The sequence below is a fragment of the Ochotona curzoniae genome, unplaced genomic scaffold (assembly GCF_017591425.1).
Source record: "Ochotona curzoniae isolate NIBS_2020 unplaced genomic scaffold, NIBS_Ocur_1.0 contig_1, whole genome shotgun sequence".
Classification (NCBI taxonomy): Eukaryota; Metazoa; Chordata; class Mammalia; order Lagomorpha; family Ochotonidae; genus Ochotona; species Ochotona curzoniae.
The window spans coordinates 3,895,317-3,921,077 of record NW_024464918.1 but is presented as its reverse complement, the minus strand read 5'-3'; the positions used below and the strand labels follow the sequence as shown (position 1 = coordinate 3,921,077).

The window sequence follows — 25,761 nt, the reverse complement described above, 5'->3', positions numbered from 1 at the left end:
AAGCATGTTTGGGGAATGTAAGAAACAAAGGGAAGATGGCTACAAGGCAAAAACCATGCTTGAGGGTGAACAATAGAGAACATAACATTGCATTATTGTGGACAATATAAAGCGATTCCAATATTGTGGAAAATCATCTTATAAAAAATAACAACATTAAAATTTCAGCCTGAAAGCTGTAGCTTCGATTTTATAAAAAGGCAATCTTTGAAAGGATCTGGCTCAGAAATATACAAACATTACACATCAGATATCAAAGTAAGACAGCTCAAAAAGCATCTCAGGGGATATTACAACTGGCTTGTCACAAAACAGAATTAAATATTCTTATTGCATAGCAGAAAATGAGGTCACTTGCATTTGCATAATACTGCAACTTTTTAGATAGAGAGATGTCATTGGATACTTACGAGAAATAACTTTGGAATTCAGAATCTGACTTCTACATGGGTTAAATCAGTATCCAAGTAGCATTTCTAACCTTGAGCCTCAATCCCATCTTGGCACTGCCACCAGATTTCAGATACGACAACAGGCAGACCTGCAGTTACTGGCATGAGTGGCCACCTTGAGGCAGACAGGAGGATTGACCCTCTCAGTGACCAGCAGAGACCTGACAGCAAGTTGATTGCCTCTGCCATGGACAGAGAATCGTACCAGGCAACAAAGAGGCAACAGTTTTGGGGTAGAATCTGTGGGCAACTAAAGAAGACTGGCTTTTGGGTGAGAATGCGCCCGTGTTCTAGTCAACATGAGGAAGGACACCATGACATGAACATGGCCTCAGCAGCACCACCAGAGGAGGCAGGGCTTCTGAGGAAGGGAGAATGGGGCCAAGAGCAGAAACCCAGAGGCAGAAAATGTGACTGGCTTGTTTGCAGGGGAGGCCCTTCCCTGGGAAGGTGACCCTTGACACACAGCCCCCTTCACACAAGCAGGAAAGACGTGCTTCTCAGTGATGGGGTCACGGGTGGGGAACGCACCTCTCACCTGAAACGGAGAACTTGTGCCAACAGCACATATCAGACCCCAGTCCCCAATCCCAAACATGGTTATGTGCAACAGAAGGCTCATGCCATCACCTCAGAAACCACAGTCATCTCACCACCAAGAGAGGCCTGGGCACCCATCCAAAACATGCAAGGATTCCTTCAGGGACATTTCTTCATGATCCACCCAAACCAGATGTTTTAGCTTCTCCCTGAGGATAATAACAACACCTGTAGATGCCCTGCCTCACATCAGAACGAAGTTTCATCTTCAGAATCATGCATTTAGTGCACAGCATACAGTAAAAGCACAAAGCGACCAACTAGCCAGGGAGATGCCTGGGTTGTTGAACTGCAACAGCCCATTAGGGAGAGATGTCAATGCCCTGTGGTATCTGCATGAAAGAAGCCCAGTTGTGTCAAGAACCCACGTCAGCTGCACCCCAGCCCCTGGGTGTGAAGCTGTTCTTCAGACACAGGACCTTCCCACTGCTGATGTGAGCCACTCCAATGTAGGAACAGCATGGCTCTAAGCTTCTCTCTCTCTCTCTGTCTCTCTCTCTCTATTTTTCTTTCCCTCTCTCTCCATATCTCTTTAATGCAAATGACCCCATACCCTCAAATATCCTCTCTGGTTGCTTCAAGGTCTGTCAATCACTTTTGCCTGTGAATTAGCAAAGCTGCCATCAAGTTTCTCTCTTCACATCCAAGAATCTCTGGGAGAGATTCACAAATCCACAGCGCCCACTACCATCTCCTGACCCCACAAGGGAAGCAAGGTGGGAACAGGGCATGTTCTGGGTGTTGGGCAGAAATTACAGACCCTGGAACAAGAGGAGAGCAAAGGAAAGAAAGACAAGGATATCAGACAGACGCAAGCATCACCACTAAGCACTGAGAGCCAGCACCGTCCTGGTCCGTCATAACAGCATAAGCTCCTGGTAAACACCAGCACAGACTCAGCTTTGTGTTTGGAAGTATGGTGATCTTTGACTCATTTTCCAGACCAGAATACTTCTGAGAGTAAAATGGGTTCCGATGAATGGTTAAACCTGGATGTGAAGGTTAAATGGGGACTGCTGGGCTCCAGGAAGACCCAGAAAAAATCCCTTTCTGAGACCACTATGGGCAAAAACTGAATCCTTACCACTTTAAGGGGGTTTTTTTTATATCTTTTTTTGTGCTTTCCTTCTCTATTTTTTTTCCTCCAGTGTGCAACCTGGGGCTTGGCTTCTCTGAAGTGCTGCTCTTCCAACGTGAAGAAACACAAAATCCTCCCAAACCTTGACTCGATGACACAAAGAACAAACAGCCCTCAGCTTCCTCCTGGAAGACAGCCTAAGGAGGAAGGGCTAGCTGAAGCTCAGGAGAAACTTGTCTGCTCCCCAGTCTAGTACAGAAAGCACACCACATAGCTCCGAGAGAGCCCCAGCTTCAGTGCAGAGATCTAGTAGTCAAGTCACATGTGTGGGCACGGTGAGAGGACTGCTCATCCCACCCAGGACTTCAGGATCTTCTCAGCCTGTCCAGTGGACCTCCAGGAAGCAGCAGCTTTCGTGGTTCAGGATCCCCGTGGGACAACTCCACAAGACAGGCTTCCATAATTTGATTTTCAGCATCGAAAAAAGATCAGTAGTAAAGAAATCCAGTAGACCATCACACATCTCACACGTTAACCACTCAATTGAGTGAATCATCATCATCATCATCATCATCGTCATCTCTCTGTCTCACACACACACACATACACACATACTCCAAATTCTCTGTTGTCCCTGTAGAAACACAAAAAATAAAAGGCCCAGAGGTGCTTCTGGGGCATTCAGGAATCCCACTGCTCTGGAGCAGAGATCAAAGCACCTCAAGGGAAGAGGACTTGGTCACCAGCTTCCACTCTGTAAGGGATGATGTTGGTCTGCCAAGCTGGAGGAGGGTAGCTGTTGCAACCCCGGGGTTAAATCCAGCCTTCGTGGTCCCGCTGTTGAGTCACAGGAAGCAGCCGCTCCTTCCTCCACCTCCTGGCAGTGGGAATTTGGGTCACAAGGACTTGTGAATCACAGCAACACCTAATATGAAAGGGGGAGAGTTATTCATAGTGAGCTGCAGTTCGGATATCAGTGTGGACACTGAATGTCTCCAGAAGGCCTCAGGGTGCTACTGGGGGGAAGTAGAACCTTCAGTAGGTGGGGCCTGGGGAAAGTCCTTGGGTCACTTGGGACACCCCTCCCCCAGAAAGTTCTCATGAGGGGCTGGCATTAAAGCCTGATTTTGAGCCCAACCTGTCTCTCTGCTTTCTGGCTTGTCAGGTGGCCTTCCTCTGCATATAGCTGGCCATGGCCATCCAGTGTCCTCACTGAGCCTGCAACAATAGGGAAGCCCCATCTTTGACTTAAAACTCCAAAACTGCGAGGTAAACAACTGTTTTCTCTTTTTTAACTTAAGGTATTTTATTATGGTAATAAAAAACTAATACAAACTTCCAATGTGTTCACAAATAAAGATCTCCTAAGTTATAGCCAAAGGAAACAGGTATAACTTGTGTTGAGATACTGAAGGCAATGTAGGCACGGGCTGTTTCCCACTTAAAAATGGCTAAGTTCTGTCAAGATACTGAAGCATGTAAGCACACTCCCTCACAGCTCCCAGGCTGGTAAGCTCAGCCCATATCATCACACAGTCTCATCCAGGATCACAAAGACCCTCAATCCCAACCGCTTGTGTTTCACTCAGCTTGTCTAGGCTCGGCACCCTCACTGGAAGCCCAGAGACATGTACGCAGCTTTAAATCTGTAACACTGTAATGGAAATACTGAGTGATTTTTTGTCTGCTTCTAGGGATACAGGAAGGAACTGTAAAGAGCAGAAGACTGAGTTCTGGAAAACTGAATGGCAAACCTAGCCGTGGCACCACTCAAGCTGCACCATGGCCTTAGGCAGGTCTATATATCCTTTTGGGCCCAAGGATCCCTCTAGTGTTAACTTTTCTACTTGGACACACCCTGCAGTACCCATGGGTTACTGTTTCAGTCAGGTCAAACTCTACTCAGCACCTAAGTTTGAAAATCCATGTTTCGGGCAAAAGTCTTACTGTAATGGACTGAAGCTATGCAGAAAACATTATAGACTGAGTCAATCAATATCTTTTCTTGCTGTCTTCTGCAAGATTTATCTACTCAAAAACCAGAGGAAAAATGACAGTAAGAGCAAGAAAAAGGGAGAGAAAAAGAGAGACAGACAGACATAAAGATCTCCCATCCATTGGTTCTCTCCCAAATGGTCACAATAACAGTCTGGACCAGGTCAAAAAATAAGAACCAGGAATTTTATCCTAGTCTCTTGTGAGAGGCAGTGGCTCAAAAATGTGGGTTTCTGCTGCCTTCCCAGGTGCATTAGCAGAAATTTTTATTAGAAGCAGAACAGCTGGGACTCAAATCTACACTCCCATACAAGACATAAGCATAGCATGCAGTGACTTAATGTACTGTACCACTACATCGTCCTCTGTCCTTTACTACAGACACCAACAAGCTTCAAGCTCAGCTTCCCACACTACCTTGGAGCTAAAAATATCACACAACCCACTCCTAGGCCATGCGATGGCAAGCGCACGGCTGCTGATGCTGCAATGTTGGCTTGTCCTTGTCCTGTCTCGAATGCTTCAACAAGGGGCAATAGCAGCTACTGACAGAGCTAGCAAATCAGAAAACAGCAAATCTCCTCTTCAATGATGGTCTCAGCCAGCAGACCAACCCTGGATTTTTTCCCATCTAAAACCAATGCTTTCTCTTCAGATGCTAAATAACACCCTAAGTGTCAGGACAGTTAAGATGCTTACCACAGTCTCAACATGTTCCCACAACTACACAGTTTTCTGGTTGATGAGACCAGTAGGACCTGGCTTCATGGGAGGGATTCTAGTAACATCCATTTTCTGTTAATTCTGGGAGACACAGACACATATATGTTCTACAGAATCTGAGTTCAGACCCAGATGCACTGCCTGATGTTAACAACTCCTGGCTTGTGTTTGTGGTTTTTCTTTGACAGTGTAGCATTTAAAAAAAAAAAAAGGAAAAGCAGCCTCTTTTTTTTTTTTTTTTTGTATAAGCTTTCTCTTTTGATAATAAAGATAATATATCTTCATTATGAGATTTGGAAAACATAGAACACAAAGAAAACACTCTCTAATCTCATTATATGAAGAGGAAACCACCAATACCTACCTAGACTACTTCCTGGCCTCTGATAATAACCACAGTCATTCACTGAAAGGCATCTGTTGCCAGGCAGCCATTGTGCTACCTGTTTCACACATATTATCCCATTTCATTCACTTAAGAGACCTCACAGACTCTGCCCCATTCTATTGAGGTTCCACCAGCTTGAATACCTGGCCCAGGAACCCGAGGTTTGTGGCAGAGCTGGGATTCAAATTCAGATATGCCTGCAGAATCCAGTTCCAGAAGCATAACTATTAATCCCACTGGACTCCACCATGCAGCTGAGCTTCCAGGTTACATACAACACTGTGTCCTCCCCACTACAGATTACTTATTTTCCTTGTGTTAGATTTTAAGTAGTATTTGGGGTTTTCCTGTTATAAGCAGTGCTCCAATGAGTATCTTTGTTCATAAATCCTATCATTTTAGAGCATTAGGTTCTAAGATAATTGACTCTTTCTGTCAATGGATTTGAACACAAGCCTGTGAGTTTGTTATCTTTCGACCTACTTCTGGGAGGGGGCAGACAATGGAGAAAGGGAAACGAAATATTCAACATGAAGATGAAATTCTCACCATCCACACTTAGCTCTTCTTCCCCTCTCATTAGAGCACATGGGGAACCTGCAAGTGCAGGGTGGGAGTGTGGAATCTCTTCCTGACCTAATCCTAGGAAATGCCCTACTCTTCTGACTACAGCTTCAAGACGGGATTGACAGTGCTGGTTGCACAACTAACCACAGGAACAGAACTGCTCTAGAACTAAAATGATTCTCAAAGTTTTTGCAGTTAGTAAAAAAAAAAAAAAAATCACAAAAATGTCACAAATGCCCTACCAAGGGAACAAAGGAATAAATGATGGCACTACAGTGGAAGTCATGTGTTAAAACCATGTGATACAAATGCACTCACGCTTGAGACACAACCTTCCTTTAAAACAAAATCAAAACAAGGAGGACAGAGTAGAAGAAAGCCACTGGGATTGTTGTGTAGATGACATGAGGTAATGATTGTAAAACACTGGTGTTCTTGACAGGGGACCACACATTGTCTATTCCATTCCTACACAATCAGACACAAGGCTACATCGTGGGTATTTGTTTACCTGCCCCCCCGGTGACCCCAAACTTCAGCTGCATCAACTCTGCTGTCAATCCCTGCTCCCTGCACCTCACCACACACTCCCTGAGTGGCAACCTCCATAGCAGCCTTACATCCTGCTTCTCCCTCCTAGCCTCTTGCCCGGAGCGCCTGCCTCCCACTCACAGCTTGGCGATGACAAGCCTAATGGGTTTATAAATCAGACTTTGGGTTCGAATGCCAACTTTGCCACTTATTAATGGTGTGGCCTTCTGCAAATTATTTAACCTCTCCAAACCTCCATGTCATTATCTTTTACACTTGATCTTAGCCAAAAGGCCGAGAAGCGATCATGTCATTATCTTTTAAATGGTGGATGCAGTCCAGTTCAACCCGAGTTGCTGCAAGAATAAGCATGAACCTATGTGCACTGTATCCCCACACAGTCCCACAGCACAGAGAAGGGGCACCCAGGAAAAAACAGATGTTTGTGGAACAGGGTCCACTCCCAAAGTGTAACCTGATGCTACCAATTTTCATAGGCCTGCCATGTGTTTCATCTACAACGTGTGTGTACATCACTTATTCTGTGCAGGCAGGCCTCAGCTTTCCAATTCCGGTTCTGGAGCCCAAGAATTATATCTGATGGCATCCAGGAGCCTTGCACAAAAGAATCCAGGAATGGCAAGGAAATGCTAAAACCTCTTACAGCAACTCAACTGGAAGAGGCTCCTTGGATGGACGGCTCTGCTAAGAATTTGGAAGCCACATTTAGGATCACACAGGGGAAAGTGCTAATTTTCAGCATCTGTCACAGGCACAAAATGGGAGCTTACCTCTGGACAATAATCTGCCATCGTTGCATGAGGCACTAGGCCTCCAGGGAAGCAAGCCCACAGCCTCTCACCCCTCGCCCTTTACTCCTCACCCCCAACCCCTGGGCTGGAAAGCAAACACACTGACCTGCATAGCTGCGCCCTGTGCTCATGTTGGTGGGCAGTAGTGTCCATTTGTCGGTGACTGGGTTGTAGTACTCCACTGAGGCCAAGTTGCAGGAGCCGTCATCCCCGCCGACCACATACAGCAGCCCGTTGACTGCACAGACTCCTGGGAATCAGCAGAAGCCACCGGGTAAGACCTTGCAACAGGAGCTCTGGATTGCAGAGAGGATGGGAGGCAGCTCAGGCCAGCCTGGGGCCCATTTTCTTCACAGGGTTCACTGGGCTTAAGGGAGGAACACATTGATACAGCCACCTGGCTCCTGGGGACAGCCAGCCCTCTCTAACAAAGTCTTTTCTCTGACCAGGGATTTCCCATCCCTAATGGTCCCACAAGTATTCCCTACTCACCGGTAAGTTTGTAAACAGTAAAAACGGTGGGCCCCTCTCTGCTAGAGTGCTGCCCATGGTGTGTGCAGACCTCCATGCAGTGCTTGAGCAAAAAATAGGACTACTCAGGGATTTCAAGCACATTGCTCCTTTTCTGCACTTAGGCGTTTGCCTGATGGCCCCTACTTTCCATCTGTACCATGTTTGTGACTTCTTTGTAGGATCAGATTTTAAACTCACACTCAATTCCAGAGTGATGGTTTCCCTTCCACCCCCATGATGGAGTGGGCTAGCTATGGGGGCAGGGACTCACGAAGCAGGACCGAAGATCAGGAAATGTAACCATTGTTCCCCAGGACTTTAAGTGGCTGTAACCCAATACGCTATGTGCTGTTTCAAATTAGATGCAGGAGCTGAAGATGCTCCAAAAGAAATAATCATGACCACTGGGGAAAGCTCAGGCACTCCAACACTGGGAATAGCGTAAAGCAAACCACCCTCTTGCTACTCTGCAGCATACACGGCCCCTCTGACTGCAAGTTCCACTCATGGCCTTCTACTCTACAGAAATCACTGAGATCACATGTACTGATGGAGCTATGAGGGCTATTTACAAGTACCAGCATAGAAAAGAGGGTAGTAACATAACTGTCCAATTGGAGGTTGCTTATTACATTTTTTTTATTATTTCGTGATACAGTTGATTGCTTATTTAAATTATGATACAGCCATTTAAAATATCACCTAAACACATTTAGTGCTACAATCAGACATTTGTGAACAATTTTAAGATATGTCAACATATTAACACCTAAACTTAAAACTCTCAGCCTCTAAATCAACTAGATACTTTAAGTCCTATAATCCTTCACCCAAAGGACTTAAGGCCAGCTGCCAAGTCCACAAGTCAGCCACGAATTAGTTTAGCAAACAAATAATATGAAAAGTGAGGACATAAATCTTCCCAAGAGTCACCTTTCTTTCCAGCCAAAGAGCAAAGCTAAGCCAACACTTTCTTAGGGTAAAGAAACAGAAGCAAGGTATTGACACAGGGCATGCCCCCCACCCCAGGGCAAGGTTCTAAAAGGAACAGGCTTTACAGGGTCTCATGCTCCAGAAGACAAAAGCCTAAGTATCCACAGGAAGGAATAAGGGATGAGGAAAGAGGAGGCTGAAGGGCAGAGAAGGGCACAGTGGAAGAGGTCCCACTGGGCAATCGGACAAGGCCTTGGTTGTTCCTGCAGAAAGGAAACTGGTTCCATGTGGGAAGAGAGAGGGACCCCTAGCCAGATAGTGGTAAAGATGACATAACCAAGGGCCCTAGCCTGGCCTGTGTCAGCACAGCGCTGGGCTCAACTACCTGGCAACACTGTGAATGGGGGCGCTGGTGTCAAGGAGGGCTTTTCTGGATTGTCTTCCACTAGTGGAAGAGGTAGCCCTCTACAAAGATACACAAGACCTCCGGCCAATTCTTGGGGTCCCAAGCTCTCCCTTTCTCTATCTTCATTCTGTTCAGGACACAAGCTCAACCTTGGACCCCGAAGTCTCTCCCTTCACCCTCCTCTTCAGAGCCAGTGTCTGCAGGGAGAAAAGACCCCTAAACCAAAGCAGAGGAACAGAGAACAGCCGTATTACCTGCATTGCGCCGGCACATGTTCATGTCTGCCACCTGCTTCCAGGTGTTTGTTCCAGGATCGTAAACCTCAACACTCTTCCTCACTAGGGGCCCGTCGTGCCCACCTGTAGCATAGAGTTGTCCGCTGAGCACCCCAACTCCTGAAAGGCAGAGCACAGTGTTCTAGCCTCAGGCTGCCTAGCATCACTGGAAACCAGGAGGTCAGATCCCAATCCCTGGCTGACGGGCGGGTGACTGCTGTTTTGTTTCCCTGGATCTCAGTGTTTCCATCTGTGGGCAAACACCTGGACCCTTGCTCACCTTCTCTTAAGCCTGAAAACTGGGAAGACCTGTGACACTAGAGACAATGTGACCCCATTTCTGCTCAAGTGGCACAAATACGCACACACACGGGGAGCGGGGGGCCATAAGCCACAAATATGTGTGTATATATATATTTATTTATTTATACTGAATACAAGTTCCTCCTGGGTGGTAAAACACAAGTTCCTCCTTGTGTCTATACTGCCTAATTTTCCTGCAGGGCAGATTTATCTATATATTATAAGAATAAATATAAATATAATATAAACATAAGATACCTGAGCTGAGTGCTTCACTGAAATCTTAAAATCCTTTCACATGAGGCAAGGACATAAATGGTCCCAGAGGAGCCTTGGGACATCCAGAAACAGAAAATGGTCTGTCCCTAACTTGCCCTTAGTCTTTGCACCTGAAAAGGGAAGATGACTCCAAGAAAGGACCATGGGAGGGCTGTACCATGACCTGCTGAGGTTTGTTTTGATAAACCAGATTCATGGGCCCGGCACGTGGCCTAGAGGCTAGAGTCCTCGCCTTGAATGCACCAGGATCCCATATGGGTGCCGGTTCTAATCCCAGCAGATCCACTTCCCATCCAGCTCCCTGCCTGTGGCCTGGGAAAGCAGTCAAGGACAGCCTTGGGACCCTGCACCCACATGGGAGACCTGGAGGAAGTTCCTGGCTCCTGGCTTTGGATTGGTGCAGTACCAGCCATTGCGGTCACTTGGGAAGTGAATCATCGGATGGAAGATCTTCCTCTCTGTCTCTCCTCCCATCTGTACATCTGCCTTTGCAATAAAAATAAAAATAAATCTTTTAAAAAAAAGAGAGAGAGAGAAAAGAAAAACCATATTCACACTGGGCAATGGCACTAAGCTCCCTCAGGTGACTGGGACCTGTAGCCAGGTTCAGACCCAACCAGGCACTGGATTTGTAGAATAAAAACTTTGTATACAAAAGACTGTGTCAGCCTTGTCTGTGTCTGCCTTCCTGTGCCCAACAGTTACAATTCTTAGCAGAAACTTAAAATGACCCATCTAGGTAAAGCCCTTCCAGCATCTATGCCTGTAGGCTGTGGTTTCCAAGCAGTTTCCTGAAACTAACAGCAGATGGTGCTGTGGTATCAACAATGGTCTCCCAAAATTCAAGGGGGCTTCCAAAGCTTCCTGGCCTTCCCTTCCCTGTGGTCACCAGGAGTTAGCATCCCTGGTCCAGAGATGGTCTCCTCCTCCCCCTAAGCATATTCTGGCATTACCTCCCCTGCTGAGGAAGCAGGCAAGCCTGCTGAGGGTACTGCTGCCTCCTCAATTCTATGCCTACCCTCTGGTCTCAACCTCCAACATCCATGAGGCTCCTGACACTTCAGAAGACCTCACAGAGTCAGAAGCCAGGGCCTTGGGGCTGCAGCTGTTCAACCATCCAAACACATTCACCACAAGTATGCAGGATCCAAACTGGGAGGTCAGACTTCCTGAATGCTAGCAGAACACTAGAAGGAAAGGCTGGCTGAGTGCCTGAACCCAGGCTCTGGCAGTGATGTAATGAAAGATACCAGCCACTGTCAGTCTATGTGTGTCCCAGGACACAGCTGGCAGAGGTGTCCCCATTCAGGGCCTCCAGCCAGGGTGAGAGGCAGTGAAATCCACCCAGTAACAACTACACAGGCAGCTTAGCGGCCTCAGCAGCTGTTGTTTCTGAAGGCAGCACCACTGGCAGGGAGCAGCTGGAACTTCCTAAGGCCCCACACTGCCGGTCTCGCTGGCTCTCTGTCCTCTCCTCGGTGTCCTGGAGACCTAAGTGCTCATCCTTGTGTCTCAAGCCACAACAGAGGATTTCTAGAAAGCACAAGACTCAATCAAGACTCAAGAAACCAAAATTACTAAAAGAGTTTTACGAAGGGAAAAGAATCATGTGATTTTTGTGTTTGTTTTAATGAGTGTGTCCTTAGGAAGCCTCTACTGCAACCCAATCACTCCACATCTGAGGAGCCAGAGGCAGAGAGGGGGAAAGGGCGAGCCCGAGGTCATGCAGCAAGTGAGAGCAGACCCAGCACTAGGGGACAGGCCTCCAGATTTGCAGGTCATGCTCCCCTCGCAGCAGGGGCTGCCTCATTAAGAGCTGCACAGGCATGCCCCTCCAAAGCAGCATTTCAGACAGAAACACCTGCTCCTTGCAAATGTCTGTTTTTGTTACTTATGAGCACACCAAGGTTTAGACATCATCCCAAGTAGCCTAATTTCTAAGGAACGCTGAGGAAGTAGTAATAGATTCGGCAAAATGAGATCACAAATCAATCTCCAAAATTACAACAAAAAAGGCACAATAGTGGAAAAATCTCACTGTGAGTTCCCTTTTCAGAAGTCATATGAGCTTTCCAGCTGGCCCAGCCTAGGAACCAGTGGCCACCAATCACAGGAACTGGCAGTGCAGGGCCAGGGTCCAAGGCCTCTGTCTGCCTCCCAGACGCTTTCCTTTGTGCCTGTGAGATGATGGGGAAGGCTGCTGTTCCACTTCCCTAGAATGCAGGGTCTTCCCACGGGGAGCCACTTGGGAAGCCACTCTCCTTCATGCTGGGGATGGGGTGGGAGTGAGGGATGGAGGTTCATCCCTTTCAACGTGGCTCTTGGCCCCAAGATCAAGACAGGCAAGCCCAGCTCTGGCCCCTGAGTAGCAGGGACTCCAGGGCTCATCTTACTGCTTCAGAGCAATGGGACTAACAATTTAGGGACAGGAAAAGCTGACTTTGGAGAAAGAGTTCTAACTTTGCTGCTTACTGACCTTGAATGAATTACTGGGCCCTGCACCCCTGGTGGGTGGAGTCACCATTGGGTCTGCCTTTGAGGGCTGAAGTGAGGATTTGGTTGGCAGAGTTAGAGTGAATGCTTATTACGACAGCACCTGCCATACAGTGTTCACTTTGCAGAGCTGTGACCTCCACAGAGACAGAAGGAATCTCCTAGCAAAGGAGTACCCTGGGAATGGTCTCTAGCTGCAACAATGCCATGGGATGATACACAAGAAAAAGCAAAGACGGGGATAAACAAGGCAGATGTTGACCTGTTTCACTCAATACCCACCTGTGAGCAAAAGAGACCCCGTGTGCACCAGAGGCTCCCCCATACCTGCACCACTGCGGCGAGTGCTCATGTCCGCTACGTAGATCCACTCGTTGGTCGCTGGGTTGTACTGCTCCACGGTACTCAGGCACTGGCGGGATGCCCCGTCATAACCCCCGACAGCATACAGCTTCCCTGCAACAGACCAAGTGGCTGAGGGTAGGGCTGTGGACACTGGCACAGAACTGGAGCCCAGCTGATGCTCCATCTTAAACCCATTGGGGCTCAACCAGTGTTGTAGAACCCTACTTCCAGGGGGATCAGATATTTATTTCTCAGCCAGGGAAGTATCCCACATGGTCCCCAGCCATAGGCAAACAGGTTGGCTTTCTGGCCAAAAGCTCATAACAACAAATGGGATTAAACCCGGAATAATACTCACCAGTGAGAACCTACACCCTCTCTTAGCCCTGATATCTATCCACCCCCTGGGTGACTGGCGGGCAGAGCCTGTGAAAGGCATGTTCACTGCGCAGCCTGAATTGGGGAGGCTAAAATGTTTTTACAGAGTTCACTGTGACCTGAGCCACACAAAAGAGCCCTGAGGCATCAACAGTTTCTATTTTTTAAGTAAAAATACCTTTAAGCTGCTATCTGAGAGCATCATTTCTGCCTGAGGCTGGAGACAGGGAGTGAGGCTGAACAAGGGAGAAGAAAATTGGCATTTGGGCTGTCCCAGAGCAGAGATTCAAATATTTGAGGTCAAGCAACTAAGTCCTACAGTGCAGTGTGACAGTCTTGGGCCCTGGGGGCTGGGGGAAAGAAGCCTACCTACCTCACTTGGGGGACCTCAGACCAGTGGGGGGCCTGGAATGATAACAAGGATCTGGAACACAGGCTGTAGACTGAATCACCATGGCCACATGCAAATCCACTTCACAGATGACTTCACCCGTAGGTTTGTGCTCTCACCATGGAGACAGCAAGGTACATCCAGCAGGTGAAAACTACACAATTGTTCTGTGTCAGGAAGATTCTTGGATTCAACACTGAGCCTGGCTGTGCTTTCTGCCTCAGAGTCCTCTCAACTGAACTTCCTGAAAGAAAGTGATAACCCTTCCCTGGTCTTGGTCTGGCTTAAGTCAAGGACGAAGGACAGGCAGTAGCTCCTCGGAGCCCAGCCACACACATGATGTGTGCTGGCTCACAGGAGATGCTCTCCGAAACACACACTCGGCTGTGGGGCAGCTGCTTACACTCTGACCCTCGCTGCATCTGCTCCTAAAGAGGAACGCTTTGAGGGACCTGACAGTAAATGACCCTGACTTCCTCCGCCTTCTTAGCTGTACCCAACAGCACAGTCACAATCACAAACTGAAGAGAGTGGAGAGGCAGGCCAGACAGTGTGGAGAACTCTGCCGATGAGGCCGTGGGGAAGCACAGGATGCCTAAGCTCCTTCCTCCACACTCTCACCAAAGCCACAAACGAGAGCTCTGCGGCCGCAGGGTGACCACAGAGGGCGAGATCAGCACATTCCCAGTGTGCCTCGCCTACACACACAGGGTGTGCCAAGGATGATGCCTTCCCACTCGCGGCAAAACACGACCAGCATTCAGGCCCCTCTGCTAACCCACAGCACGTGTCAGGCCTGTGGCACTGGGCTTTCTCCTTGAGACTACTCAAGGAGAGGGATCTGCTATTTTTAACCCTTAGTCTGCTGTTTGGTATTTCTGGCTAAGGAACCAGGGAGAAATGGGAAGGTGGCTAGACAGAGCACTTATATTTTGCAGATTAATCAGTTTCTGTTCCACCAAGAAGATCAACTGGCAAGGAGCGATTTTAACTTGGTACGACGAAAGAACCCTTGCATTCAGACAACTTAATATGCCAAGGCAGTATCAGTCAGAGAAGAGCAGTAAGAGAGAAGAATCTTCTTACTCACAAATGAAGTGTGTAAACAAGTATGTGTGTGCGTGTGTGAGAGTGAGTGCATGTGACTGTGAATGTGTGTGAGTGTATTTGAATGTGAGTATGAGTGTGAGTGTGTGTATGAGTGTGTGAGTATGAGCATGACTGTGTGAGTATGAGTGAGAGTGTGACAATGAATATGAGTGCGAGTGTAAGTGTATGAGTGTATGAGTGTGAGTATGAATGTGAGTGTGAACGTGTGAGTGAGTGTACAAGTGTAAGTATGAATGTGAGCATGTGTTTAAGTGTAAGTGTGTGAGTGTATGTACAAGGCCAACGAGAGGTTCTTTGTGGCCTCATCTTATCTCTCCAGGACTCAGTCTCTCCATCTGAAGAGTGGCGATAATCTGGGTCCTGTTTGTCTCCAGAAGGATTTCAGGAATAGAACAAGATTAGAAGCAAGTGTTCTTTACAAACTGACAGTGCCCTAGACCTTATCCCACATAACACTCCCAACTGGAAGAGGCCTCAACCACCAACCAAACCTGCAGAGATGGTCATCAGACTTGGGAAGAGGAACTCAACATATGAACATGTAAACAAAACTCACTAACACAGCGACTGTCCCTCTTGGCAGCACAACAGCCCTGGTTTACATGCGGTTTCCAGATCTGCTTGCTTTCTTTCCCTCTACAACCTTCAGCAGAGCTGCAAGTAGCCAAGGTCACAGGCCTGCGTTTCCCTTCCCACTGCCTGCAACCTAGCTCAGACAGATGTTAGCACTCAGCCAGGGGCTTCGCCTTGCTGAGTCTTGACTTTTCCTCATTACTCAACAAGGACCCTGGCACTAAGAGCTGTGCCATGCAGACTGGGGCAAGACAAAGGGAATATCAAGCAAGCTACTGGATGGAGAAAAAAGGCCCAGGTGCTGGGGCAGGGAGTGGCTACTACCCAAGGCTGCCACTTACCTTCCACTACGCCCACACCCACACTGCTCCGCCGTGTATTCATTGGGGCCACAAAGAACCACTCGTTGGTCTTGTAGCTGTAGGCTTCCACTGACGCCAGGCCTGGGAGACAGGAGACTCGTGAGTTTCCTATGGTATCAGGCCTCAGCCTACTGTGAGAAACAGTGAGGATGAGGGTAAAGTCCAGTCCTGGGGCTAGCAACCCAGAGGCTTGGCTCAGCGCCAGCCCTGCCTTCCTGAGCAGCTGGTGGTGACTGCCTGACACACACCTGTCCTGCCCATGGTGGGACCACTGAGACTTGATCCAAAGGGTGGACTATATGATCTGGAAACTCACAAAATGGAATGCTGTGATTCCAAGGAAAAACCTGAGGCTGCCTAACTCAACACCTATGCCAACCCCCTTGGAAATGAAAAATCTTGCCTTCTAGGACTCCCTTGCAGCCAGGGGAGACTGAGTCAATTGAGCTCTAAGTGGAGGTCTGGTGGGGATTTAAAAAATAGCCTTTGCTTTTCTGATATAGGGGACACTCCTTCCTGCTTCTTTACTACCTGGAACTCAAATGGGTTAGCTGGGCTGTAATAGCTATCAGGTTCTTTAAACAGTGGGACCAAGTCAGAATTTACTGAGAAATGAACTTCTTGTTTCAGAAATAAAACAATGTCCTTTATTTTTTAAAGCTATAGTAGAGTCAGGTTTTATGCTTATAACCCCAAATAATCCCTCAAAGGAACAATGCATTACAACCTTTTTGTTCTCACACTCACTAAAGGTACTAGCCAGAGGGGCTGAAGACCCCAAAGTTTATTTGGGGCGGACAAAGAGAAGGCTGAGAAAGACCATCAGTTACAATGAGAACAACAACAATCCAGAAAAGAAAAATATATATATATATATATATATATACTGTTCTTCATCTCCCTGGAAGTCAAAGTATACAGATGTCATTTAACAGAGTCACTGTCTACAAAGATATTGACCTGGTGATTTGAGTAGGCTGGAGATCTGCTCTCCAAGCCCATGTCCACTGATGGCTTCTGATTGGCATTCTGAAGCTGGATCAAATAGAAAATGACAACATAGCCTTGCAAAATCTCAGGGCCAGCAGGACCATGGCAGAAGGAGCAGCCCAGTCCCTGCTACAGCCGGAGCCAAGTCTCTTCCAATGACAGAGACTCACGTCCTTCTTCTGTCCAGTGGAAGGTAAAGCATCCTGAAGCCCCTTTCAGCTAAACATGCTCTCTCTCTCTTTTTTCCCAACAGTGCAGCCACCATCAAAGAATGATTTTATTTGAAAGGTAGAGTGATACAGAGAGAGAGAGAGATCTTCCACCTGGTTCACTTTCTAAATGGCTGTAATGGCCAGGACTGTGCCAAGTCAAAGCCAGGAGCTACAAACTCCACCAAGTTCTCCCACACGGGTGTCAGGGAGTCAACTAGTTGGCCTACCTTCTGCTGCCTTCCCAGGTATATTGGCGGGGAGCTCAATGGAATGCAAGGCAGTTGGGACCAGACTCCAGCCAGTACTTCCATATGGGATAGCAGCATTGCAAGAGGCAACCTAAACTGACCCCTAACAAAAGAAAGCAATTCTTCTGAGTGGGGATCCTTCTTAGATCCCTAGAAACCACAGTGTGTAGGTCTAGTCCTGGCACCAAAAGTTGGGTAAGGAGGGAGGATGAGTATGCTTCTGGGGCAGTAGATACAAAAGCACAAAGATATTGCCTAAAAACGGGCTAGACCCAGCAGGGTTAGGTGGAGGACATGTCCAAGGCTGGGAGAGGGGGTAGACACGACTTGGACCTACCAGTGCTGCCGTCAAAGCCCCCTACGGCGTAGAGCAGGTCGTTGAGGACTGCTGCACCCAGCGTGCTCCGGCGCTCCTGCATGCTGGCAATGGACGTCCACTGGTCCTTCACACCATCATACACATCCACAGTCCGCACTCGCAGTGAGCCATTAAACCCGCCCACTGCATACACATGGCCAGCCATGAACACCACACCTGTGACACAGGAAACTGAGGTATCAAAGGTCGGGGCAGCTGACAGGAGGATGCAAGTATATGCAGGAAGGCTCACCACAAGAGACAATCTCAAACTTCAGGTTTCTGGGAGTGATAATGGGCTCACTGGGTTGCTTTTCATATTTGCTTCTCTTATTAATTCAAACAAGTAATTGAAGTACTTTAAATCCCAAGCACCTCAGAGCTGACTTTAGACAGGGCAGCCCAACCCTGTGCAGCTAGATAAAGGAAGGGAGCTTGAAACGCACAGGCAAAAGCCTGCAGGACTTCCAGCACAGGGAGGAGGCTGGCTGACTGGGGAAAGGCAGTTTGTGGAACTGACCCGGAAGGCGGTGCTGCTCACCTGCTCTGCATCTCCTGGATGGAAGCTCAGCTATCTGATCCCAGCGGTCCTCTTCGAAATCATAGCACTCCACGCTACGAATTGCCTTGGGTGCCTGGCCGCCAACCACAATCATGACCTCCAGAGAGACAAATGGGTATTAGCTGTATCTCCCACAACCAGAAAAGTGTGTGACCAACCCCTGGAACTTCCCATGTTCACAGCCAGAGTCTGTGGGTGATCTGCAAGTCCATACTACAGAGCTAAAGACACGCAGATGTCACCTCCTCATCATTCACACGTGTGAGTATGTATAGCTATTCAACACACATCTCCTGATAGAAATACAACAGGAAGGCACTGGCTTCCCAATCACCCAGAGTGATTCTGCGGGGAGGGTGTGAAGCTCCTTAAGGTATCTTTGGCAACTTCAGGATCCTCAAAGATTGAGAGGGGGTAAATTATATCAAGATAAATGAATATATTTTAGAAAAGAATATTCAATTTGGATGCATTTTTAAAAATAAAATCATTACTCAAAAATATGTCTGAATGCCTAGACTACAAAGGCACTTGTTTGCTGCAATGTGGGAAAAATATTGTGAAACACTGCTCTGCAATAGGTATCATTTAACGGGTAATGCTCTAAAAAACAGCACCAGCATCACTATTCCCACAGAAAAAGGAACCACAGAAGCATGTTGTCACTCACTCATCCCACAACTCTTCCCACCAGCAGGGGAGGAGAGTCAAGCTCAGAGAACATCCCAAATGGTCCAAGGTCGCACAGCGCAGAGGGACAGAATGGAGACACGCATCTACCTTGTGCAAGGATGAGGCTGGCCCCACCCCACCCTGCTCTAGAGACAGGATCTGTACTAAACAGCTTGCCGCCTCTGTGTCTGTCAAACTGCAGCTCCAATTTCATTCCTGGGTCATGCATTCAACTTCAAAGGGCTGTAACCAGCACACTCGTAATAGCACAGCACAGGAAATACCATGTAAGGATGTTATTTCATGGAATAGTTCATCTGGCTATTCACAACCATGTGATAATCATTTAAACTATCATTCGCTTGCTTTCCTGAGTGGAGAGAAAGGAGTGGAAGCCACTGCCAGTAATATCATTCAAAGAACTTGAGCATTACCTGCAGCCTTTATTATTTACTCAGTGGCTCTCAATCCTCTGGAAGCTTTCTAAGAACACAAAATGCTGGGCCCTGGCCCCAGAATGTCTGATTCAGCAGGTCTAGAGAAAGGCCAAAAACCTGCCTTTCAAACAAATTCCCAGGTGAGGCTGTTGCTGTTTAGGATTCAGCACTCCTAACTCATGGGCTGTAAAGATTTTCTGATGAGGTGCCATTGGCCATCTTCGCCATTATGAGGAATGGTCCCCATTACTTTCCCACAAACATTGTGAAGAGAAGAGAATGATGCTTCAAACCAGAATAAACTGGCAGCAGTTTGCACCCCAGGTGAACACTATCTACCAGATGGGCAGCAAAACCAGAGCTGATGTCAGACCACTGCTCAAGATCAAGCCCTGATGGTCTGATTCCAAACTCAAGCTCACTCAATGCCCGTGTGGGCAGACACTGGTCTTGAGTTGTCTGTGACCTCATGTGGGTGATCACCATCCAGGACTCAGAAGCCAGGCTCCACCTCCAAAGCAGGACGTGCAGCACAGGCTGGAGCCGCAGCTGTTGCTGCTGCCCTGGACACAGACACTCTGCATGCGATCTTCCGGCGTGACTCAGCTCAGAGGGTTCACTGCTCTGGGTCAAGTGCAGCCCTTTTCAGGGACGGTCTGAACTCTGCACTACTCCCCATCTGTGATTCTTTACTTGCTCAGGCATCAAACAGCACTTCAAAATGTGTACAATGCTCTGAGATGAAGAACTGTGCGGTGTGGACAGGACCTCCAGCTTTGGAGGGAGCTCAAGCCGGCAAGGAGCAGCAGGGGCACGTGCTGCCCTTCTCACGGTGAGTCTTGTAAGGAATCATCACGTAGGAGCACTGCTACCACGGTGTCGATCACACAGAGTGCAAAGAATAAATGTCCTACCCTGAATAGTAACGGATGGTTGATTCCATAGATACCTGATCTTAGCAACCAGTTAGCAAACATGAGTACTCCCCAAAGTCTATGCGTATTATGTCTGTGAAATTACAAAGTGCCAGCTACTTAAGAAGGCCAACAGGATATTAGAGCAAATAGAAGGTTGAACCAGTTGCTACTGTAAGTCCTCACTTTTTGTTGGTGGTGTTATTTTTTAAAGATTTATTTATTTCTACTGAAAGGTGGATATACAGAGAGGATGAGAGACAGAGAGGAAGATTTTCCATCCAATGATTCACTCCCCAAGTGATCACAACGGCCAGTGCTGCGCCAATCTGAAGCCAAGAGCCAGGAGCTCTTCCAGGTCTCCCAAGCGAGTGCAAGGTCTCAAGGCCTTGGGCTGTCCTCAATTGCTTTCCCAGGCCACAAGCAGGGAGCTGGATGGGAAGCAGGGCCACCGGGATTAGAACTGGCGCCCATATGGGATCCCAGGGCGTGCAAGGCGAGGACTTTAACCACTACGCTATCGTGCCGGGCCCACGTCCTCATTTTACATTTCCATAACATTCAAGCCCAAGAAGTTAAGTAGGCCTATTTCTTTCTTTGATTCTCTTAATCCCTAATTTAAGTAAAGATTTATGATGCCTTTAATAGGCACCACTGAATCAACTTCCATACATTTAATGATCTCAATTTGTAACGTTTATCCCACAAGGTAGGCCAGGGCAAGAACTGTCAGTAGTATGCGAAGCACAATACACTAAAGAAGCAGTCACAACTGAGCAATCATGCCACACTGGACGTGGGTAAAATTACTCTAGAACTGCAACGTGCTTGCTAATTTTGCAGCCGGGTCTCAGAGTCTGCTGTCTGTGTCAAAGTCTACAGTATGATCATGAACGGAGTGTTCTGCTTGACCATAGGGGTGAGCAGGGCCCCACTGAGCAGTCAGTTACTAGACAGTCCCCAAGAAAGGCAAAGGCTGTTTGCTTTAGGCCTATTCATGAGACAATAAAAAGGCTATCTGATTTTTTGGAAGGCAAATTTCCTCCCCACATAACAAGTATTTAAATAAATACTTAATGTTCTTTCACAGATATGACACTGAGCTGATTTTACACACTGGGCTTGTGGGGTTGAACACACGTTGTTCTCTCCTTGCTAAAATGACACCACACCATGTTGGAGAGTCACTCGGCTCCAAATTCCAACCAGGGAAAGGGACAGAGCTCTGCAGCCCTCGTGTAGATTCAAACACCGACCCTGGCCTTAGGACCACAATTGTCACTATAACCTCCACTGGCAGGAGAACAACCTGGGCTCTGCACACATTTCCCATCAGGCTAGAACAGAGTGGGTGTCCAAACTCTCTTCCATGGCTGGTGAGCTGGGCAGGAGGCAGGCCCAGCCAGTCGGTCCCTCGGGCCAGGGCAGGAAGCCAGAGTCTCTCTTACCCTGGTGCGTGGGGCCGCAGGGCTAACACCGAAAGTCATCCGGAGGAGCATGCTGAGGTCGAGCCCGAAGACTTGTCCAAGCGGGTTCCAGAGCAACAGGTGCTCCAGGCAAGTACTGACAACCCCGTACAGAGACAAAGGAGGTCTGAGAACCAGTGAAGGGTGAGATCCATGAGGACAGCAGGAAAAACAATGGGCTTTACAGTCAGATACATCTGGACTCAGATGTCAGCCCACTCACTAATTAGCTGTCTCACAGCAAGCAAGAAAGGCACTTCATCATGTTAGCCTCATTCTCATCCTCTGATATGAGAGTCAGGAAGCTTAAACAAATAAAACTACTTGGCACAGTGCTCAGTAAGTAGTAAACACTAAATGTCAACTTTTGTTATTATATCAACATCAGCATCATTATTTTTGTTTAAGACAATTACTATGAAAAAACCTGATGTCTAGTAAGTGGTAGAAAATGGACTTGTGAGTTTATGAATGGGAGGGTAAGTGTAGCTGATTCCACAAGTAATGACAGGACTTTGTCAGGATCCTAAGTGTTTGCCAGGGTATAGACCATAATGAACAAAGATGAGAGGGCATTCTACTCATGCCACCAACTCTGCTGCTTTCAATGCCACCTATTGAAATCAGGATGGCCCAATTTCAAGGACAGGTCACACACTCCCAGTGCAAATGGCCTGAAAGTCTCGTTTTTAAAGGTGCTGAATGGAAACACCAACTAAAATGGAATCACGGTAAAAACTGCCAGGTTCACTACATTTCCTGGAAGCACATCTGTCTACTTCCGTCTGCAGAACAGGGCCTATGTGGGAGGGTTCCTGGGGGGCTGGGAGCAGCCTCTTCTTGTCCATGGCACCCTAACTTCAGTGAAAGTGCTAGGTGGTGAATGTGTGGGGACTGCTCTGGCCTGAATGTGTCGGAGTGATCTGTGCATCACCAGCTCCCAACATCCCGACTAGCCTCTGTAGCTACGCAGGTATTGAATCCTATTACTTTCAGGAAGGGGGCTTGGCTGGCGAACAGACTCAATGCAGAAAACACTGCAAATCTCCCTCTGGCACTCCATCCCTTTAAGTTTACCTTGTCTGAAAGCCTAGCTGGATTAAATTAATCAAAGTCCAAATCAGCCTGCCCTTAGAAAATTTGTGGCTCTCCTATTACTACTTTGAATATCTCCTAATTTCTCTGCTTTTCTGGTTGATATATTCCTATCTTAGCAGAAAGCCTTGCTGAGTTAAAAGTGCCCACAGGGCAGGAATCAGGTTCCTCTCTGTGTGGCACCCAGCTAAACTGCTTGTCTTTTGAAGGCAATACAATGTAACAGTGAGAGCAGGGGTCTGGGGCCAGCCACCCACCAACCGTGCTTTAAAGATCAGCCACCAACTCTTTGATCCTCCTACACACACAAACATGAAACGTAAGTCTCCTCCCCTTGAGTGTGGGCTGGACTGCACTCTGATTTCCCTCTGGGAAACAAAATAGGGTGGAAGTGGTATGACGCAGCTTTTGAGGTTAGGCTGTAATTAGACTAAACCTTCTGCCTTAGATATGTTCACTCGTTTGTCCTACCTCAGAGTTATTCATTCTGCAGCAAGTCAGGTACCATGTCATGACGACAATCAAGAGTTCATGCAAAAGTGGCAAGAAACTTAGGCCTGCCAGCAGACATGTGAGTGGGTTTAGAATCAATCCCTTCCAAAAAAGCCATGAGATGACAGCATCCCTGATCCCTAGCTTCATTTGACAGATCCTGAGCCAGAACAACCCAGCTAAGTCATCCCAGGAAGGCTGCCCACAGAAACTGTGAGATAATAAGTGTTTTTTGTGTTAAGACACCGAGATAAGGACAATTTGCAATGCAGAAAGACATAACTAGTACATAATCAAATAGGCAACATCCCCAAGATCCAATTTCCCTATATACAAAATGGGGATGATCACAATGAAAGAAATGTGATGATAATAAATACAAATCACTTAGCCCAGTATTCAGCACAAAAAAACAGTGCTCAGCAATTGAGATCCCCCATCGCGAGGTAGGGTCACCAACTTGGAAGCCACTCCCCGGCCCCTCCACCCTCCTGCCCACCTGTGATGCTCACCTGTCATCACTGGAACCTGAGAGAGGGCAGCATTGCATGGTGTAACCACTCCCCTCACAAGCCCCATAAAGGCCCATGATAGGGAGGGGCCTGCTCGCTTGGTCACACGCTTCCATTGCTCTGGCTCTCCAACTCTTGGCCTCCCCAGTACCTGCTTGCTCCCTGGCTTCCCACAGACGCACTCTGAGGGCAGGTAGCCCCTCAGCACGGCACCTGTATGTCCGACCATATTCCTCACCTTCTGTTCACTGCTCGGCTGGGACAGTAAAGACAGCAATGCTAAGATTTTTGTATTTCTAATTTGTGTACTTTCAAGAATTCCAGGAGAGGTGAGGCTTGGTAGTAATGAAATGTGGGCAGAGAAGCCAGAGAAAGGTGAATGCAGCTTTGTAAGTGTGCCCAGGTTGTTCACTGTATGTCTCTTTTAACATATTGCTAGAGAAGCTGTGACACAGGTCTTCAGTTTAACGGACAGACTTCCGGGTAACGACCATTTGTGTCTCATGGGGTTTTGATTATATAGACTCGTGGTTTGCTATTTCTAGTGGGCCCTAATTATCCCTCACCAAGCTTGGTTAATAGATTGCTTAATAAACCCTAAACTTTTCTAACGTAACCCCGCTCGCATCGCACAGCACTACCAGCATCACTGTGGAGATTGTTACTGTGCAAGGATCAAAGTCCAGGCTTTGTGTCTACCAGATGTGGATTCAAGCCCACGTGCTGCTGTGTGGGAGTTGCAAAAGCCTGGGCCAGTCACCCAGTCTCCTAACAGGAGAGGCTCCAAACTCATTGAAGAACAAAATAAGATAACACTTGGCACTTTGAAAGAAGCCACTTAGCGGTTGATATTTAAACAATACTAGTATTTCATCAGTAGTGCCTTTGATGACAAGGACAATGACTCGGGCAAGCAGCAAGACGCAGGTCACAATCTCAGGTGGCCCTCAGAAGGTGTGCCCAGTGCTCCCCTGGAGCCACCTGAACCAGTCTCGGGGTGTTGACTCTGCAGGTCATTTGCATTGGGCTTGTGGTCTGAAATGCTTTCCCTGCCCTGTGTCCCTCCCCTCCTCCAGGCTGCTGCACTGCCTGGCCCTTCTCCCTGTGCCGGCAATGAAGCATCACTGTAATTTTCCCTTCACATCTCTCTCCCTCCTTCTATTCTAGGAGTCTCTTGGAGAAGGGACCAGCTCATAGGATCTTTTGTGGTTGCAGAACGTACACCAAACCTGATAACTAGTGACTTCTTTATGAAAGTGTGTTGCATAACTGAATTGATAAATGAGTGAATTAATGCACCCGCGATAGTTTATTAATGGGCTTGAGTTTTCTCTATCTCCCTGGAACATCTATTCAGCATTACGTGTCTTACGGGTTGAACCAAATGTTCTAAATTCAATCTATTGTACTGATTAAAAGAGCACACAGATAGCAGCTCCATGCTAAACCACATGTGTGAACGCTGTCAGCCATGAAGGGGGTGGGGTGATGACCTAAATAGTCAATTCTAAATCTCCTTAAGATGGCTTCGATAACAATATATGTCTTTTACATTGATGAAATTTTTAACTATTACCCCTCTTGCGCCAAGATCTGGATTGTGTGACGAGGACATAGATGGCGAATGCCTGCTTTCCTGGAACCTACTGTTGAGTAGAGGAGCCAACACTCTGTTAGTGAACACTAAATATCAGCACTGACCCAAAGCACCGGCCTAGGCTACTCCGCAATCACCTGAAGCCACGGTCCTTGATCTATCCTTCTCCATCAAATAATCCTTCTCATCAATTATATTTCCATAGATAAGCAGTAAACTACTGGAAATCAAAATTTTAAGAGAAAATACTTGACAACTGTTTCAAAAACTATGCTAGGGATAAATCTAAAAAATCTAACAAAATCTAGGGGCCCAATGCAGTAGCCTAGTGGCTGAAATCCTCTCCTTGCAGGCACCGGGATCCCATATGGGCTTCAGTTCGCTTCCCAACTGCTCTATTTCCCTTCCAGCTCTCTACTTATGGCCTGGGAAAACAGTCAAGGACAGCCCAAAGCCTTGGGACTCTGAAACTGCTCCTGGCTCCTGGTGGTGGATCGGTTCAGTTTCGGCAGTTAAGGCATCTTGGGCAGTAAACCTGTAGGTGGAAGATCTTTCACTCTGTCTCTCCTTCTCTCTGTAAATCTGACTTTCCACTAAAAATAAAATATTTATTAAAAAAAAAAAGAAATTGGCTAAGGATATAAACAGATACCTTAAAAAAATCTAGTAAAACCCATACACTGAAAACCGTATCACTGA

General features: G+C 47.4%; 1 protein-coding gene across 1 annotated transcript in view; it reads right to left on the bottom strand.

Moving 5' to 3' along the window:
- Nucleotides 1-2,972: 2,972 nt before the first annotated feature.
- The window catches only part of KLHL3 (kelch like family member 3), a 95,196-nt gene continuing 72,407 nt past the window's right edge, over nucleotides 2,973-25,761 (bottom strand). The window contains exons 9-15 of the mRNA XM_040975588.1: nucleotides 17,857-17,974; nucleotides 17,295-17,492; nucleotides 15,487-15,588; nucleotides 12,676-12,804; nucleotides 9,253-9,393; nucleotides 7,253-7,396; nucleotides 2,973-3,055 (exon numbers count right to left, since the gene is read on the bottom strand). Of these exons, the coding sequence (XP_040831522.1) occupies nucleotides 3,027-3,055; nucleotides 7,253-7,396; nucleotides 9,253-9,393; nucleotides 12,676-12,804; nucleotides 15,487-15,588; nucleotides 17,295-17,492; nucleotides 17,857-17,974 (861 nt within the window). The 3' untranslated portion in view covers nucleotides 2,973-3,026. The remainder of the gene's footprint in view (nucleotides 3,056-7,252; nucleotides 7,397-9,252; nucleotides 9,394-12,675; nucleotides 12,805-15,486; nucleotides 15,589-17,294; nucleotides 17,493-17,856; nucleotides 17,975-25,761) is intronic.